General features: G+C 50.4%; 1 protein-coding gene across 1 annotated transcript in view; it reads left to right on the top strand.

Moving 5' to 3' along the window:
• The first annotated feature begins 1,041 nt into the window (after positions 1-1,041).
• CCDC180 (coiled-coil domain containing 180) overlaps positions 1,042-19,628 on the top strand; it is a 68,241-nt gene continuing 49,654 nt past the window's right edge. The window contains 15 exon segments of the mRNA XM_030813925.1: positions 1,042-1,106; positions 1,256-1,361; positions 1,538-1,687; positions 2,942-3,132; positions 5,609-5,697; positions 6,742-6,851; positions 7,899-8,027; positions 8,124-8,234; positions 8,357-8,452; positions 10,562-10,725; positions 11,956-12,075; positions 13,622-13,701; positions 16,354-16,442; positions 17,292-17,414; positions 18,527-18,700. Of these exon segments, the coding sequence (XP_030669785.1) occupies positions 1,042-1,106; positions 1,256-1,361; positions 1,538-1,687; positions 2,942-3,132; positions 5,609-5,697; positions 6,742-6,851; positions 7,899-8,027; positions 8,124-8,234; positions 8,357-8,452; positions 10,562-10,725; positions 11,956-12,075; positions 13,622-13,701; positions 16,354-16,442; positions 17,292-17,414; positions 18,527-18,700 (1,797 nt within the window).

Genomic DNA, 19,628 nt, shown 5'->3' with positions numbered 1-19,628 from the left:
ACCAGAACCCAGAAAGCATCTGGGTAGGGAGAATAGTTTCTAATGTTCAAGGCCAAAGCCAGTAGGGCCTCCTTGGATGGGAAAGAGATATGAGACTGCAAATAATTCCTGGACATTACCTATTTGTTATTGTGTTTTCATCCCTTCCCTCAGTCACCTACACGTTTTCTTTATCCAGCTAAAATGAATCTGATCTTTGTTACAGTACTTCACCTTGTTAATAAAACCCAGGACTGAAGAATGAGAATAAAAGGGTTTTATACTCACCATTTCTTAATTTCTGATTCTAGTCTGGACAGAACAATCACTCATTCTAGAAAATTGGCATAGGGAGCATTTATTAGCAATCGTAACATATCACTGCCAAAGGCAGGGATTCTGTAAGAAGGCGCTGTGTGTCTCATATATATGGGAAACCCGAGGCCACGTTCAGTGCCAACCACAAGCGTTTTCATCTCTGGCCAGGCAAGCCTTGATCCCTGAATTTTGAGCTCTCAACCTCTTTTAAAACGAGAAAGAGATGGTCTCTTCCACAGTCTTTCAGCTTCTAACTTACAGGCAAACACTACCGTATGCTGTCTCCCAGCAGAGATTGGTTTTAACCAAGGCAAATAAGATAGGATGAACTTTGTTGACCATGATGGCTCAGTGCTACATCTCATATATCCTACCACCTTTCAGAACATTTAATAGTGCTGCTCCTGGCAGCCCTGGGGTTGTAGTCCTTGTAGAGAGGAGAAACTGGCATTGAAGGAAATAGTTGAGTTTCACTACTCCACGTGGGGCGCTCCCATTGCTAAGAGCAACCTCCCCTGGGAAGAAAAGCGTGGGCGGGGCCGGGGCAGTCCCGCCCCTCCGCGTTGCCTTGGAGACCATGGGCGTCCAGCTGCAGTTGTCGCTGGACTGGCCCTGGCTGCCTTGAGAGGTGCTTTCTGCAGGCGAGGACGCGGCCAGGCGGGACGCAAGGCCTCCCTCCAATCCGCCGGGCTCAAGGGGACGGCCAGGGGCTGCTCAGTCTACTTGGGGGGCTAGGGAGGGGGGATGGCAGAGGGTGGTTGCGTCTTCTCAGCACACAGTAGGCGCCTAATTAGCGTGACCCGAATCAGGTTACTCTCTCCCTCCAATTCTCCTCCCTGTGTCCCATGGAGGGTGGGTTAGGGTCCCGGATGCGAATTCAGTGCCGCATTGGAGTTCCAGTCCCAACCGACACCTTGAGCGCTGTTAACTTTTCCCCGAAGGGCATGGCAGAGTGAAGCACAAGCAATAATCCTGTATTATTCGCGATCCCAGAGTCCCTTCGGATTTGCGCCCTGCGCGGCGGGGAGGACCGGCCTCCTGCTCGAGTTCAGAGCTCATCTGAGGTTAGTTTCATCGTTTCGTTGAAAGTTAAAACCCTGAGTCGACGTTCCCCAGCTCCCTACCCACCAGCAGAGAGTCCTTCCCCGGGGAGTCCTGCCCTGGGGTGCCACCTCGAGACCAGACGTCGTCCCACCTGGACCTGAACCTGAGCTTGGGACGGGCGATTTCCCAACCTCAGGAATTGGAATTGAGACACCAAAGCCTAGACGCGTTTCCTGGACGACGGCTTCCCAGCAGGGGCATCCAGCCAGCGGCCAAGATGTCGTCAGTGGGGAAGGTGACCCAGGTTCCGAATGGGAAAGCCTACCAGCAGATCTTCCAGGCTGAGGTAGGAGCCGCCCTCTGTCCCCCTTTTCTCCATCCCCCTTCCCTTGCTTTCTTCCAAACTTCTCTCCCTCCCAGGGCTTCCCTACTGGAAACTGAATAAAACAAGGGCTTTGAAATTACTTTGATTTTAAAAATAATTCTTGCTGGTTCTTAAATTGCACCAATACAAAATTAGAATGTCAGTTCTTGAAAATTAGAAAACTTAAATTAAAATTTTAAATGTAAATTACTCAGAAATAGCCTGGATGGAACCACTGGGTGACCTCTCTTTTTCCCATGCATAAAAACATGTCTAATTTTTGTATTTAAAAAATAGGTTTCATTCTATACTAGTGTTTTGAAATCTGCTTTTTCTTCATAACAGTATCTCACAGACCCTTTTCTATGCCCGTGGGCACCCATGTATTTCACCATGCTGAGCGGCTGCCCGCTTGTTGATATAGGACTCCCATAACTGTATTAAAGTAAAGCCGTCTTGACAACAGTGTAGGTTGTTGAAATTGCCTTGTTCTCTCTAAAGCACTGTATAGACAAAACAAGATCTTAAAAGAAACACATAGACCCAAATCCTTCCTTTGAAGTTCGGTACTGCTTATTTAAAAGAGATTTGCATTCCTAATTTGAGCCCTAAATAATTATCTGTAAAATCTCTGGAAATTATAAAAGTATAAAGAAACCAAAAAAACAATTACATCACTCACACGATCCTGCTGTCTCCAAGGCCATTCTTAACTCTTGGCATACTTCCCCCAGGGCCTTTTCCTATGCGTTTTAAATTTTGAGATCATACTGTATAATTTTGGTTATAATTTTTAATTTATGCGTTTAAGTTATATGTTCAACCATATATCATCTCCTAAGCATTTCCTCAAGTTATAAAAAATTCTTTGTGGGTATCATCTTTAACAAATGCCTAACATTCCATCAAACGGACATACCATGTTTACTCAGTCAATCCCTATTATTAGTCAGTTCTGTTTTTCCAATTTCTTGTGATTATAAAAAAGGCTGAGATGTTGTTCTTGATCTTCATTTAAGGTTCTTAGAAAGAGGCCTTCCTTGAAGTGGCTGAGTGACTGTTACTGGGAGGAGAGCTCTCCTATAGGGATATGACCTGGGGTTGAAGCCCTCCTGAAAAGTGCCTTCCTGGGGGCAGCTCTCTGGATGTCTTTCTAGACAGCCACCATCAGCCTGAGAGTGCTAGGAAGTCAGCAGCTCTGACCACTCCCCCATCCCTGGTCCTCCCTGGATTCAGGTGCAGCTGGTCCACTCCCTGGCGGCCACCAGGAAGCGGGCTGCAGAGCATTCTGTGACCCTGAAGAGTGGCAGGATACCCATGATGAAGAAGGTGGAGACTCCTGAAGGGGAGGTGATGTCTCCTCGACAGCAGAAGTGGATGCACAGCCTCCCCAACGACTGGATCATGGAAAACCCTGTTCTCCACAGGTAGGTCCTGCTGTCCATGCCTCACCCCCATGCACTAGGGTACCTGAGCCTTCAAAAACTCAAAAAGAGCCAGCACAAGATGAGTAGCCTGTAGGAATGAAGTCTCAAGTACCACCCCTAAAGCAGGGAGGCTAATACCTACCTTGCAGGATGGTTTGCTTCTCCCGCCCCCATTCCCCCACTCCCACAATCATTATTGATTAAGTGCCTAGGACCAGGCACTGGGTATGGGGATCCCACCCTTATGAAACTTGAGACCTCAAAAGTAAATAAATAAGCACATCCCCCCAATGGCAGAAAAGCTCTGACTAAGGGGACAGGGGCTATGGGACAGGGATCAGGAAAGCTCTCTGAGGAAGGGGATCAGCTGAAACCAGAGGGTGCAGTATGGGACAAGGCTCTGAGAAAGGTGGTCTTGGCCCCCTCCAGAAGGCTGAAGGTAAATGGACCCTGAGAGAGGGCAGGAGATGAGGCTGGGAGCAGCCTTTCAGGCCACAGTCTGTATTTTGAACTTTACTGCAGTGAGCAGCTGATTTGCAGTTTTGAAGTCCCTCAGGCAGCTCTGTGCAGAATGTGGGGGGCTTCAAGAAGAGGCAGGAAGGCCAGGGCACAGGACACTGCAGTTGTCCTTGTAACCTTGCTGGTGGCTGTAAGAGGGAAAGTAGCGGTGGGCCTCGGGTGTCTCTTGGAGGCAGAACCCTTGAGACCTAGTGATGAATTGGAGGGGAGGAGAGAGCTCCTGAGAGCCCTTGGTCTCTGGCCTGAGTGCTGGGTGAACAGCAGAAATGCGTTTTCCTGAGATGAGAGCAGGCGGGGTCAGGCATGGAGATCAGGAGTTTCTTGTGAACTTCCAAGTGCAAAAGTTCCTAAGCATGCCATTTCAGTTCGCTGAGCTCTGACTCTCAGCTATGGGGAAAAGGAAGAAACAGATCTTCCCGGGGTTCTTGAGAGAATGGAGCAGGCGCGGTGCTCCCCTTAGGCACTTTGAGTTCTACACAAGCCATAAACCCTTGCTGGGCCTGGGACTCTGAGATAGAAAGCAGGCCTCCTCTACCTGTCTTTGTTTTTCCTTTCACCCTCTTTGGGGCAGGGACAGACCCCTTGCTGAGTATAGTTCTCTGCCCTGACCTGGCCTTTGAATTTTCCCAGGAAAGCCACCCCCAAAGCTCCTGACCCTCATGCTCTTAACTCCCAACAGATGGAAAAATCCACTGGCCCACCCAAGCCCATGTCACCCTGCCTGATGCCCCAGGTGGGCATCCAGGGTCACAGGCAGCCTGATGCCCCAGGTGGGAATCTAGAGGAACTACCCATCGGGCCCACCTCCCTCTAGACACTCTGCAGGGCTAGCAGAGGCCAGACTGGGCTGAACACATGAGTGGCAGAGCCAGGGCACCCTGTCTCCCTCAGGCATCAAAGCAAAGGGTGCAGGTGTTTGAAGATTCAGCCAGCCAAGGCCAGTCCACCTATGTGCTCATCACCCAGGGCAGACCCCTGGGTGGGTGGAGACCAGCCCAGGCCAGGGGGTAAATCACCACTGGTATAAACCAAGCCCCAAGTCCCTGGAGCAAGTGACCAAGAAGCCGGAGTTGACAGCAGGTGTCATCATCTCAGCTCCTACAGGGCTGCCTTGGTCCAGGAGCATTTAGAATGACAAGGTCTGAAAGACCTGTCTCTAGAAGATTGGCCTGGGCCCCATCAGCTGCAGCCCAGGCCCAGCAGCTTCCTCCCTGCTAGGTCTGCATGAGGGCTAAATGAGAAGTTGACTGGAAAGTATTGGACATATGGGGGGCCCAAGGAATGGCAGCGGTCGCTGGGAGCTGCAGGATTTCTGTGGTGCTTGCCCCATGGACAGGGCATTCACAGATGCCAGTTCCAAAGCTGATGTCATATCCACCCTGCTGGTCCTCCCTGTTGAAATAGTTCCTTCTGAAACCCCAGCTCTCTCCTCCCTCACCCAAATTCCGTGGGCCTTAGTGTCACAAGGACTGATCTTGGAGTCTCCTCTCTGTTGCATTCTGTGGTTCCTATAAGCCCCATCACCCTTTCTGGAAAATGAGGCTACCTCAAGTACGTCATAGGGTGGGTTGCTGAAGGTGCAAATGACGATGCATGCCAAGAGCTAGCATGATTTGGCTTCACTAGGCTACTCGTACCCCTTCTGATCCTCAGTTTCCCCAGGTGGGAAGTGGCTCAGGCTCATCATCATCCACCACCAGAGCCAGAGCAGGCTCCCTGAGGGCAGAGACCCAACCTCTCACCTAGGGACCCATGGTGTCTGTTGGCAGCGGACCCCAGGTGGCATTTGTTGGGAGCCTGGGCACTGCCTCAGGGCCCTCTGGAATTGGGGTGTGCCTGGTCCATTGCTGCTGCCCACAATCCCTCTGGAGAACCACCCTTTGGTGCCCTTATGTGCCAGAGCTGCCATGGATGGCATCAGGAGCTGGGACTTCACTCTTCTCTGCTTGTGTCGCAGGGAAAAGGAAAGAGCCAAGAGGGAAAAATCCCAAGAGAGTGAGAGCACCATCGCTGCCCGAGAAGTGCGGGGTCTCATGGATACTATGGGTGAGCCTCCATTCAGCCTCAAGGCAGGCCTGTCCTGGGCCAGGGCGAGACCTGGGCAGGAGGTGGGGATGTCCCCTGGCAACTCCTCTGAGGAAGGCCCTGAGCTCCCACTGTGTTCCTTGGCTCAGCCACCCGGAGGGTATTCTCCCTGAGCATCTCACCCAAGAGTCCTCCCCTGTGCAGGGAGCTGGGGGAGGAGGGGAGCTGCCTGCATGGAGGGCAGTTACTGATGCAAAACAGGTGACTAAAGGATGCCACTCACTTTCTTGCAGGTTCCCAACAGTATTTCTCATCTGCATTTTCTTCCTTCCTACTACATTGTCGTAGTTTGACCTTATCCTAATATAGACACCTTTTTTCTTTATGATTAAAAAAGTAATACATTCTCACTGAAGAAAAACAAAGGAAGGAGAGAAAGAGAAAGTAAAACCTTCCCCTTCACGATGACACCTCTTCTTCTCCAAAGAGAGTCACCAACCGCCACCCCAACCCACCCCCGGTTAACCCACGTGGCATCCGGCTTCCCACCTGGATAAAGGGGACAGCAGAGCATGTGACAGGAGCACAGACCTGGAAGCAAGTGGCCCCGATCCCTGCTCAGCTGCTGGCCAACTTGGTTCTTCAACCCCCCATGACTGAGTTTCCTCACTTGTGAAACGAGGCTAGGAATGGAAGCCACCTCTTGGCCTCAGCATGAAGACTAGCTGAGTTTGAACAATACCTACTATGCAGGAAGTGCTATGGAAGTGTTGGCAGTTATCATTTCTATATGTATTTGCTTCCATAGAACTTTTTTTAAAAAAAATTCTGTGCATACTATTTTGGAGCTTTTTCAGCTTTTAACTGTATATCTGAGGCCTAGGTCCCTCTAGCACTCATGAATCACTGTCGTCTTTTCTCTTTTTCCTTAAGCCTCTGCCACCCTGACCTGGCTTTGGGGTCTACCTTCTGAGCCAGGCCTCGGTGAGCAGGGGCTGTCTGCCTGTGCTGCCTTTTCCTGAGAGCTCTGAAGGCAGCCTCATCACCTCTGTTGTTGCTCTGCAGTTCCTGAGAAGATAAGCACCAGCACCTTTCAAAGGCGAGCAGAACACAAGAGGAGGAGCTATGAGAGCGCTCTGGCCAGCTTTCAGGAGGAGATTGCGCAGGTGGGAAAGGTGAGAATCCTCCCTCTTCCTCCTCTTCCCTTCCTATGCCATTCCAAAGGCAGGTGTGTCATGGCTCCCAGCCTCCCTCCCCCTCTCCAGCAGAGAGGTCCTCAGGGGCTCACAGAACCTTAGACGACATGGAACCCTCTCTGAGTGCCTCAGTGGCTCGTTATGAGTGTTTGTGAGCACAGCTCCCCATAGTTCTTGGAAAAGCCCTACAGGTCATGTGCTGTTGTTACCTGTTTTGCAGTGAGGCCCAGAGATTCTCACTTGACTTGGTGCATAAGGGCCCAAGTCAGAACTTCCCTCCAGGTCTGACACCAAAGCCTAGTCTTTGGCCTCCCTGCTCAGTCCTTCTGATGAAGGGCAGAATGGCACACCCCTCGCTGATAGCCCAGCTCTGCTGGGCTCTTATGGACTGCCCCCCATTCAGCTCTCATTCCTCTCCAGAGACCTCATCTCTAGACACACTGGTGTCTGGAATGTTCCCTAAACGAGACCAGCCTTTGCCCTTCTGGATTGCCCTGAGCCCCATATTTCCATTTGTTCCCTTCTCCCTGAGTCTTCTCTGACCTGTGTTGTCCTGCCTTGGATTCCTGGAGCTGGCTCTGTGCCCAAAGCACCAAGAACAGGCTCTCTAGCCACGTTTCTTCATACGTCCCAACTAGATGCCAGGTCTGCTTTCACCGTTGAGCTCTGTGGCTTTGGTGAAGCCATCTACCTGAGCCTCAGTTTCCTCATCTAAAGTAAACCTGGCATTCTTTCATTTGGCCATGTCTTTAATGAATATTTGTTGAGCGCCAACCGTAGGCTAGGCCCGATGTCAGCAGCCAATTCAAAGACTGTGATAAGGATCAAATGAGCCAAGAAGTAGGGCTCAGTGCAGAGCGTGTGGCGTGGTTGTGAGCTGACTAGTGAGCCTCAACTCATTAGGTCTAGGCAATGATCATCATTTTTGAGATGGGACCATGCCTGGCACTTCCCCCATGACAGGGAGGGCTCCCTCCTTCCCAGGGGTGCTGATGCCTTGGCCATCATCCCCCTGGCCTGTTGCAGGAAATGGAACCTCTCATCGTGGACACAGGGGGACTTTTTTTGAAGAAGCTGACTGAGTCTGATGAAGAAATGAACCGTCTCTTCCTAAAGGTGGAAAACGACACCAACCTTGAGGACTACACCATCCAAGTAGGTGTCCCTTCGTGGCTGGGCCTGCCCTACCCTGGTCCTGCTTCTTCCCTCCCTCCCACCGGCAACTAGCCTGACCCAAACTTCTCTGCATAGGCCCTGCTGGAGCTGTGGGATAAGGTGGCTGGGCGGTTACTGCTCCAGAAGCAGGAGATTAAGGAGCTGGATGAGGCCCTGCACTCGCTGGAGTTCTCCCGAGCCAATAAAGTAAGTCTGCTGCAGGTGGGCTCTGTGGTGACTGTCACTTGCCGGGTTTATTACTCATCCTTCTGTTTCCTTTTAGTTCTCCAGGAAATGAGCCACTAAGTATGGTGTCTTGTCATTTCTAGCTAAAAAGCGTGTTGAAGAAATATGCGGAAGTCATGGAGAAAACTTCCTACCTCATGCGGCCCGACGTGTACAGGCTGATAAATAAAGAAGCCATGGTGAGTGGTTTTCCTGTGCAGGGATCAGCCCATGGGAGAAGGGGCAGGACCAGGAACCTGGGGCACCCCAAGCCTGGTGTCTGGTGCCCCAGGAATGGTGGGCTTCTCATCTATTATGTTTCTAAGGGGCTCAGGTGGGCCTCTGAGGTAGAGAAGCAGAGTCCTTGCTATTGTAAGCATTTTTCAATAGAGATCTTTCTAAAGTACATTTCATATTTCCCTGACATCTTGAACCAGGCACACCTAATATAGGGCTATCGTCTGGAGCGCTGGTGATGTTACTGAGCACCTGCTAGGTCATGTCTCAGCAACTGTGTGCAATGCAATAGGTGCTACACTATGGAGTCATCATCAGGGGGCTACAGTGGTCTCAGGGTGGTTTCCACCTTCATGAGTGACCTGCTGTGCCTGCTATATCTGGCTTTTCTGCCTCTTCTTGCCTCTTCCTACCAGTGGTCTGTGCCCATTGCGGAGCCTGCCTCTTGGCTCTGTCCCCACTGCTTTCCCCTGTCCATGCCCCCAGCACCGCTCCCCACAGCTGCTTTCCTTGGAGTGGAAAACACCAAATTCAAGATTGTTCATGATGTCTCCAAAGTCAGAGCAAAGTCTAACTCCTCTGCTGCTAGACAGGACTCCTCTTTTGGCTGCCCAAAGGCACATTGTGGGTTTCCTGGTCTCGTGCAGTGAGCTGAGCTTGCTGGAAAGGGGGCCTCCTGGCAGCACAGTAGGCTGAAAAGAGAACAGTGTTCGGAATCACAGATGGGTCCAGCCCATGTCAGCTCCATGGTGACTTGGATAAAGCACAGGCAAGGAGTAAGCACAGACCTTTTCCACTGCCCAGATGTGGAAGCTTCTGAAATGACTCAGCCCCTGAGCCTGGAGCTTGCTGTGTCATTAAATGAAGATAATATAGATGTTCCTCCACTTACGATAGGGTCACATCCCAATATACTCATCATAAGTAGAAAATGTAGAAAGTCAAAAATGCATTTAACACCTTCATAAACCCATCATAAAGTTGAAAAATCATGTCAAGCCATCGTAAGTCAGGGACTGCCTGTAATACCTGTCAGGACTTGTTGGAAGGATAATAAAAGAGGGTCCAGCTGTGGTAGCTGTCTTCTGAGATCAGGGAGGGCTCCTAAGTTGTGCACATTTTATCCAATAGGAGAGTCAAGGATTTCAGTGTCCCGGGTGTGTTTCACTGCTTCCCTTCCTTGTGCTTCTACTCATTATTACAACTTGCATTTGCTACTTGCTCTACCTGCGTTTTTCTCGTTTATTTTCACAAAATCCCTATGCTATAAATAGCATGAACCCCATCTTACGGCTGTGGATCTGTAGGTTGAGGAAATACTTGCCAGTGCCACCCAGCTAGGAAGTACAGCTAACATCAAGCCTCAGGCTCCACTGAAAAGCATTACTGGAATTTCTAGCTTCTGAGCTTGGCAGGGTTCTCACCCACTGCCCCAGCATACTGCCACCTCCCTGGAGGGCTTTGGGAAATGTGTGGAGGCATTTGGGGCCGGGGAGGATGGGGGAAGTTACTCTCATCTAAGCAGGGGCAAGGATGCTAAAGGGCAAAACAGTGCCATGCAATGGAGGATCATCCCACGCCCATGCCAATGGTGCCCAGGTAAGAAGCCATGGGAGGACTGCTGAAAAATGTTCTAGCTCTGGCCTCATTTTGCCACTGGGTCTCGGTTCTCCTAACAACCATATGTGGCCCGTCCCTGATGGCACGGGCACTCTGCTTTTGGAAGAAATTTATAAAAAAGAGTAAACACTTAGAGCTCACTGAGTGCCTACCTCCTTTCACCATCTTTAACAAACCATCTGAAGTGACCTTGGAGCTGAGCTGAAGCTCATGCAGTCAGGGTCTGTGGTTAAGCCTTCAACGAAGACCCTTGTCCATGGCTACTCAGTGCCAGGAAGCTTCCTCAAGTGCCCACTGACCCCTCAGTCCCCCTCAGGCCCTGAGACCACCCCACTCAGCCCTCAGCCTGCACCTCCCCTCTCCAGCCTCCCACTGCTTCTCTCTAACTGAGCCCTGCCCTGACCTGAGAGAGACCCTGCCCTGTCTAGAGCCCTGTCCATCTGTGACCACAGGTCATGAACTATGCCCTGCTGGGCAACCGGAAGGCCCTCGCCCAGCTGTTTGTCAACCTGATGGAGTCCACCCTGCAGCAGGAGCTGGACAGCCGCCACCGCTGGCAAGGCTTGGTGGACACCTGGAAGGCTCTTAAGAAGGAGGCCCTGCTGCAGAGTTTCAGGTCAGCACCGCCCACACAGCTCCTTCTCCAGCCCACCAGGGGCTGGCAAAGGGTAGGCGTGGCATTCTCCCTCACTTTTTGCCATTACTTAAAAATGCTGCTGTTTCTCTCTGCTCTTTTTAAAGTTAGAAATAGATAAAGGTATAAAGAATAAATTAAAAATCACCACAAATCTCTCCCCACAGTGAGAAGCACAGTGAATATTTTGGTATATTTTCTTCCAGCCTCTTTTAGATCCATACAGTATATGCAGTTTCATATTTTATTCACGAACCTTGCTTCATGACCATTCTCTGAGCTCCATACAGCTGGAAAACATTCATCCAATTATCTGTATAATTTCCACTCTTTATTATCACTCATAACCCTGTGGACACTGGGCCTGAACAAATGGACATCCTTCAGGCAAACACCTCCCACCCTTGGGGAGCGTGTTTCCTCCCTCCCATGGGAGGGGGTGTGAAGAGAGGTCCCTTCTCCATGCTTCCTCTGCCAAGTGGCACTTTTGCTGTGGATGAGGGAAAAGTGTACCAAGGCCTACCTCCATCTTGCCTTTCCATGTGACCTTGACCAAGCCCTTGAACATTCGGAATCTGTCTCTTCCTATGCAAAACAGGCATCCTAATGGACTGTGACAGAGTTTCAGTGATCCAACCAGACACTGCATGGGAAGTGCCTATCTGGGCCTGGCACCTGGAAGCTGTTATAAATGCCAAACATCATCAACAGTGATAGCAATGGCTGCCATTTACTGAGCGTTTCCCATGAGCCAAGCACAGTGCTAGGGGGCTTTCTTGCATCATTTTTCTGAGTGCCCACAAGTGCCAATGAGAAAGGCACCATCATGAGTTCCATTTTACAGAAGAAGAAACTGAGGCTCAGAGTAGGAGAAGGACTTGACCAAAGTTACAGAGCAGGCAGGCTGTGGTCAGGACCCCATCAAATCTGAGCCTGCTGGTCTCATGCTGTTGGTGCCAGAGCTCCACTGAACTGACGATCCCTCCATTCTTTCCTCCATTCCTCCATCCCCGCTTTCTCCCACCCACCCTCTCTCCCTCCTTTCTTTAGGGTCCTAGAGGAGAGGCAAAGCCTGGGGAGGAAGGGGCTAGGGGTGGTGTTAGGGAAGGAGTGCTGGGGCTCTGAATGCTGTCACCGTGGTTCTCTTTCCCTATCTCACTCCTGCCCTGCTCCTCCTCTCTCCTTTATGGTGCCAACATGTCTGGCCACCAGTGAGTTCCTGGCCAATGAGAGTACACATACTCCCCCGGCTGTGACGAAGGAGCTAGAGGGCATGCTGAAGACCCAGAACGTCCTGCAGCAAAGGCGGCTGAAGCACCTCTGCACCATCTGGTATGGGCAGGAGGGGTGGCCCAGGAGGGGTGCTTCTTGGGGTGCAGTGGGGGAGGCAGAAGTGGCCTGCAGCCTGTCCCCCAAGGCATCCTTCAGACTAAGCAGGCCAACTCCCAGCTCTCTGGCCCTGGGCTGGCCACCTGGACCATTTCAGCCCCACTCACAAGAAAGGCCATGGCCCATTTGCTGCAGGAAGAAACTTAGTGTAGCTGCCAAACAACTTGAAAGAAGCAATGAACGGGGGTGAGGGAGGAGCAGGCACAGATCAGAGTACGCAGGACCTGTGGCCAGGTGGAGGGGTTTGGACCTTTTTCTGAGGGCACTGGGGAGCAGAGTGGCTCCATGAGCTTTGCAGTTTGGAGGTATGTGTCAGAGGCATCTGACACTGGAGGCTGGAGGCACCTGTTGGAGGCTCTGGACACTCTCCTCAGATGTGGGTCCAACCAGCCCTGATTTCAATTTCATAAGAAAGCTATTCAGTGGGGTGCCCACTGAGTGTTCTAGATCTAGGTGGCCAGCCCAGGGTCAGAGAGCTGGGAGTTGGCCTGCTTAGTCTGAAGGTGAGGTTGGGGGAAGAAGCACATTAGGAAAAATAGCTAATGCATGCTGGGCTTAATACCTAGGTGATGGGTTAATAGGTGCAGCAAATCACATGGCACACATTACCTATGTAACAAACCTGCACATCCTGCACGTGTACTCTGGAACTTAAAATAAAAATAAAAATTTAAAAAAGAATTCGGTGTCCTTTTTTTAACTTTTATTTTAGATTCAGGGGTACATGTGCAGGTTTGTTATATAGGTAAATCCCGTGTTGTGGGGTTTTGGTGTACACATTATTCTGTCACCCAGGTAATAAGCATAGTACAAGATAGGTAGTTTCTCCATCCTCTCCCTCCTTCCACCCTCCACCCTCAAGTAGGCCCCGGTGTCTGTTTTCTTCTTTATGCCCATATGTATTCAAAGTTTAGCTCCCACTTGTGAGAAGCTGTGGTATTTGGTTTCCTGTTCCTGTGTTAGTTCATGTAGGATAACGGCCTCCAGCTCCATCCATGCTGCTGCGAAGGCCATGATCTCATTCTTTTTTTATGACACTATTTTTAATGACTTCAGAAGAGGATTTGCTGTACTTAGCCAGTTTTCTACTGTTGATGTGAAGGTTTTTAAATCATCATGTGTGTTTATGAACAGCATTGTTACATGAACCTCTTAATACATAAACTTTATGTGCATTCTATAATGCCATCTCAGATTAAGTCCCAGAAGGAGGCTTCCTTGGTCAAGGGATGTGAACAGTTTGTTTTTTCCACTGGAAAAATTATGTTCTTTTCTTTTCTAAATAACAAATTTGTTACTTAGAATTTGTTAATTAAAAGACCGTTCAGCCAGGTCATGTTTTGGCACCAGGAAATCCCCAGCAGTTCCCTTTGTTCTTCAGTGTTTAAATCCACTATTTTCTGGAGCTATGTTCCTTGAAGATGCTACCCATTTTGGTGAGTAAATGGTTTGTTCCTGTGTGGCTTACTTGCCATATCTTCCTTCCCAGTGACCTCCTGCCCCCCAATTACAGCAAAACTCAGCTGACTGAGTGGCATTCTTCCCTCAACTCCCTGAACAAGGAGCTAGGTGAGTGACGTCTGCGGGACTCCACCTGCATTTCTCCAGAACTCTGTTTAAGCAGTTGCTTTGCTGAAGCTCAGCCAAGTGAGTGGCGCCGCCGTCGTGGGAAGGAGGGATGGGGGTGTGGTGGGAAAAGTGAGCTGTGAGGGCTCAAAAGGTCCCCCTCCCTTCCCAAGGCCTCCCCTCCTCACTGCCCAGCCTGCAGCTACACTAGCCGCACCCTCTGACCCCGACCCCTGACCCAAGCATGGAGACAGAGAGATGGCTCTGATGCCCTCTTTGAGGAAGGCTCAGAGGCATGCCCCACGAGTGTGAGGTGGAGCACATGGTCTTGATGCCCACCTCTGCTCCTCCCAGGCTGTGTGACCTTGGGAAAATCAGGGCCTCTGGTGGCCTCAATGTCCTCCTCTGTAAAATAGGAATGGCAAGAGGAGTAATAATGGTCCCTACTTGTGGGGTGGATGTCCAGTGGTAGTCCAGTGCCTGGCTTACACAGAGAGTCCTCAGTCACAAATGGTGATGTTTCAAAATGCTCTATAATAAGGGCAGTCAGGCTGTAAGCCATGTGCTGACTGCTGGTTTTGGAACTAAGTGTTGTTAGACCCCCAACTGCCTCATTTGTTGATGTATTGTCTGGTTGCTTTCACTCTGGCAGAGGTGAAAGCAGATGGCCCCTGTCTTAGGATGGTTCAACTTAGGACTTTTCGACTTCACGGTAGTGTGAAAGTGATACACATTCAGCAGAAACTGTACTTCAGGTTTTGAATTTTGCTCTTTTCCTGGGGGCTATGGTGCCTGGATACGTGGTGTGATACTCCCTGGCTGGGCAATGGTGACAAGCTGCAGCTCCCAGTCAGCTCCCCACGATCATGAGGGTAAACAAGTGTACTCTGTTGCCAGATGATTTTGCCGAACTGTAGGCTAATGTATGTTTTCTGAGCGCATTAAGATAGAGTAGGCTAAGCCATGATGTTTGGTAGGTTAGGTATATTAAATGCATTTTCAACTGAAGATATTTTCAGCTTATGGTGGATTTATTGGGACATAATCCCACTGTAAATAAAGGAACATCTGTAGTTACAACTGAGACTGTATGACCGCAAAGCTAAAACAATTTACTCTCTAGCCGTTTATAGAAAAGGTTTGCCACGACTTGCTCTAGAAGATATGTAAAAAGTTTTTCATCTCCTTAGAGGATATCAGCAACCTAGTGAGGTCAGTGGTATCATTGTCCTCTTGTAGTAAGAGAAGGATTTAGTGGCACAGAGAGGTGAAGTATCCTGCCCAAGGTCACACAGCCAATGAAGTGTCACAGCTGGACTTAGATTGGGTACTTTGGCTAGTAGTACCCACCATTGCTTCTAGGGCTCTCAGGTTTATAACACTAAGAGTGTTTCTGTATGAGCCACAAGACCCTAAATAATAGCAATGGCTGCCATTCATTTAGTGCCTCCTACAGACAGGCATTGTGCTGGGCCCTGGCATTCAGTAGCTGGCTCTGCCCTCGGGCACTTGCAGTCCAGAGCAGAAGTCAGAGTAAGTAGGGAATGGACAGCCATAGTCAGGGAGCCATAGTCAGGGACACAGCTGATTCAGGGTCATGGAAACATTGACAAGGAAGTGATCATGTGATTGAGAACTGCAAGGGAGGTAAGAGTCAGCCAGGCCAAGAGGGAGGCGGCATTCCAAGCAGGGATACAGTGTACGGGGCCCCCGAGGCAAGACAGGGCTGGGGCCTTTGGAAACAGGAAGGGGAGGCTGGAAGATGCAAAGCAGCCGGACTCTGCTGGCCACGTGGGCTGCATGTGGAAGTCTAGGCTTTATCCTGAGGGCAGTGGGAACTCAGTGGAAGGTTCTGAGCTGGGGGTGATGATGTCAGGGGGTGCAAATGGCCCAGAGGGATGCAGGAGTGGAAGCAGGGGGACCTGGGAGAGCCCATCACAGTGGCCTCACGGAAGGGTGTGGACATCTTGACCTAGGAACTAGCCCTGGGGACAGGAAGAAGCAGATTTACAGCTTCTTCTCATCAGTTCTAGCATCTGTCAACCCTCCAAGGTATTCTAAATCTGCACTTAGCTGCCATCCCCCTGCCCTCCTCCCCAGTCTTGGACAAAGAACAACCACCACAAAATCTCTGTGTGGTCTTTCAGCTTCTAGAAATTGCCAGCAGCACTAAACCAGAGTTGCTTATCCTAGACATCAGATTCACACTGAGTTTATTATAAGCTGGGAAACTGAAGGGAGGGGAAATAGAGAAAATAAAAAAGCAAGCTTCTGTGTATTCTGCTAGTGCATTCCATTTTTCAGGGATGAACCACAGATAAGATCAGTAAATGCTCATTGATCTCCACTCTCATTACTGGTTTACAACTTGGTGCAATTTCCCAAAAGGAATTTCACCAGCCCTGAAACAGAGTCAAGAGATAGGGCCAGAATGGATTCAGAACAGATAACGACAAGCTCTTCATTTGAGGTCCTTATCTTGGGGTGTCAGGAACTTTGTAAGGGGACACCAGCCCCTGATCTCAATCGGGACTACTGATCTTCACCTAAATAAATGTTGCTGTGGAGGCATTTTGCTCCTTTGCAAAGGGGATACTCCCCTTTCTAATCTTCTCTTTCTTCTGGACTGATTTGCTTTGTTTTCTGCCCATGGAGACACCTACCACGTGGACTGCATGATGCGGATCCGCTTGCTGTATGAGAAGACGTGGCAGGAGTGCCTGATGCATGTGCAGAATTGTAAGGTGGGCACCCTTCCTGCAGGCCTGAGAAGAGGATTGCCTGGGCGGGACCTGAAGTGCCTTCCCTGGCCCCATCCCCACTGCCTTCCCCTCTCCAGCTATGTCCCCACTTCACACCCACACACCCTTTAGCCTCCATCCAAGCTTTTCTTCCTCATGGAAGAAAATGGCGGGGCTTCGTAGCCCCAGTGCCTGGTGCTCACTGGCCTCTGGGCATTCTGAAGCTGTTCTTTCTGCCCTGATACCCTCCGCAGCTATCTCTACCATCTCTCAGGTTTTAGCCCATCACCTCCTCCAGGAAGCCCATGTAACATGAAGTGTGCGCTCTCAGATCACCTCAGACTTCACCCTTGACTCTATGTCATACACAGCACTGGGCGTTGTTTATGAATGGAGGTCGTGTCCTGGGGGTTATTGCAATGCGCCCGCTTCATAGATAGGCCTGGCCCCACTTTCCCCTCCACCCTGCCCACTGCATAACAGAGTGAGACAGTAAACTCGCTCTCAAACCCAGGCACGACTGTGACTTGTTCTCTGGGGTAGGGGAACTATTGAGTCAGAATGCCCCTTCCTGCCTCCTTGGTAAGACTATAAGCAACGCCCCCACCCCCAAAGCTTAACTGTTGTGAAGCATGTTCGAGTTGAGGGCCCCACTTGGGGAGCCTCCAGAGAGCTCCTGCATACCTCTCCAGCTGGCCCTCCAGACCCTAAGGGGAACAGAATTCATGAGGTGCAGGGCCCTTCACCTGGAACTCAGGTCTGACTTGTGCAACGCTGAGGCCTGCAGGATGCAGTTGATGCCTTGGGGACCTCAGTCCTGAGCCAGGCTCTGCCTTGTCCCACACACTCCAGAAGCAGCTGCTGGACTGGAAAGCCTTCACTGAGGAGGAGGCAGAGACCCTGGTGAACCAGTTCTTCTTCCAGATGGTGGGAGTGCTCCAGGGCAAGGTGGAGGAGGACCTGGAACTCTTGGACGTGCGTGCTGGGGACTGTTCCACTGGGGAGCTGAGGTGGGGTTGGGGGTCCCGGGGGTACTGGGCTGTAGGGAGAGTCCAAGAGCTCCAACTTGCATGTTCCTAGTGTGTCCACTCACCCTTGTCAGCCCCTCTCAGAGTAGCCCCCTTACGCTGGCCACTCCAAGCTCACCCACCTGACTCCTCCCAGCCACCCACTGACATGGGTGCTGCACAGAACTCCATGCCATGAGCACTCCCTGGCCATTCCTGACCCTGGGCACTGAAGGGCTGTGGAGGCACAATAAGCCCCCAGCCCAAGACATGTGTTATCTTGAACCAGGGTTGGCTCATGTTTTCTGTGAAGGGCCAGATGGTGACTGTTTTAGGCTCTGTGGGCCATCAGGTCTCTGACGCACCTTGTCAACTCCACCAGTGCCACACAAAAGCAGCCCTAGGCCATGCAGAAACAAATGGCATGACTGTGTTCCAATAAATATTGATGGACACTGAAATTGGAATTGTATGTAATTTTCATCTCGTTAAATATCTTCTTTTGATTATTTTCCTGCTATTTTAAAACTGGAATATCTGTATGTAGCTCACAGGACCAAACAAAAACAGGTGGAGGGCCAAATTTAGTCTACAGGCGGCAGCTTGCCCACCTCTGGCCCAGATAAGGGCATAAGACATGTACATTTTTTAAAAAGGTGGGTGATGTGGAGGATTTCACAGCAAGTGTGGTGTTTGGCCCAGATGCCATGAGTGAGGGAACTCCACAGAAGGAAAGATGCCCAGGCCAGCGTTGCTGTGGCCTCCTGAGTGCCCAGCCTGGTTTTTAGGAATGGCCCAAACTCCATCTTCTTCCTGTCAGAGACTTTTGTGGAGCATAGGATATGTCTAGAGATGGGATTTGAGGGTCAGCAAGACCAAGGGCAGGGCCTTGGGCAGACCTGAAGCGCTGCCTAGGGAGGGAGGACCAAGAGCACAGGTGTGGCCTAGAAGTTGACCTTGAGGGATGGTGTCTGGGCAATACTGTTCAGTCGTTAGAGACGGGGGTCCCACAGGTGGGCCCTCTTCCTGGCGCTGGGACTGTCAGCCCTTAAGTCCCCTCTCTGGGCTTTTCCACTGCAGAAATCCTTCGAGACTCTGGCAGATCAGACAGAGTGGCAGAGTTCGAACCTCTTCAGGTATTTCCAGGAGGCGGTACATCTGTGGGAGGCACACCAGAGTGAGCTGTTGGTGCAGGAGCTGGAGCTGGAGAAGAGGATGGAGCAGCACCGGCAGAAGCACAGCCTGGAGAGCCAGGTGAGGCCCACACCCGGGGTTCCATGTTTCACACCACAAACAGCAATGAACTCAAACAGATCCTTGACCCAAATGGAGAACCTTAAGCTATGAAATTTGTGCAGATGGGGACATTGAGGCTCACGTTGGTCATGGGATCAGATGGGAGTAGCAGAAATCTCCTGGAACCAAATGTGTCTCTAAGAGCGTGCATGAGAGACAGACAGATGGTTCAAGTAAGGAGACGATTAAAGGATAGTATCATGAATCACACACTTTATTGCCATTGAAAGAGAATTTTTTTGTAGGTTCACAATGCTTAAAGAGGGGGAGAATAACATGAACCAACCTCAAAAGGAATGCATCCACAGGGAGTAGACAAGGTATATTAGGCATGTTGTGAGCTGCAAAGCTATTAAAGTTTAGTTGTTCATTAAGGATGGATGCAGGCTTCCATGGGAAATCTAATAAAAGCTTCAGGTATGCCTTTCTGCGTGCGGTTTCTCAAGAGAAACTTTGCAAGCTAACACAGTGGATATCTGTGATGGCTCATAGGTCCCTGGAAGCCAGAGGGTAGTGCCAGTGCTGGTGGCATGGCTTCATAGCCCCAGTGCCTGTCACAGCCTGAGCTCTCTCTCATTAAAAGAAGCCACTGACAGAGTGAAACCTGCCTCAGCCTAAGCTCTCGAAGTGTCAAACTCTTGAGTATTTTGAAGTCCAGTAGTTAAGGTCAGTAACTCACATATGGGGGGCTGATAAGGGTGACATCACATTCCCAAGGTGAGTGGGGGGAATAGCTCCCAGTTCTCATATATGGGGTCTGATAAGACATCACATTCTGAAAGAAAAAGGGGAAGACACTCCAAGTTCTTATTACAGACAAACGTGTCATTCACGTAGCAAACTGTGCACGTGTTGGGAATCATTTCAAAGCGCCATAACTGGGGCA

Source organism: Nomascus leucogenys, chromosome 1a (assembly GCF_006542625.1).
Source record: "Nomascus leucogenys isolate Asia chromosome 1a, Asia_NLE_v1, whole genome shotgun sequence".
In the NCBI taxonomy this organism is placed as follows: domain Eukaryota; kingdom Metazoa; phylum Chordata; class Mammalia; order Primates; family Hylobatidae; genus Nomascus; species Nomascus leucogenys.
Note: the sequence above shows the minus strand (reverse complement) of the source record. Positions and strands in the feature narration are given on the sequence as shown.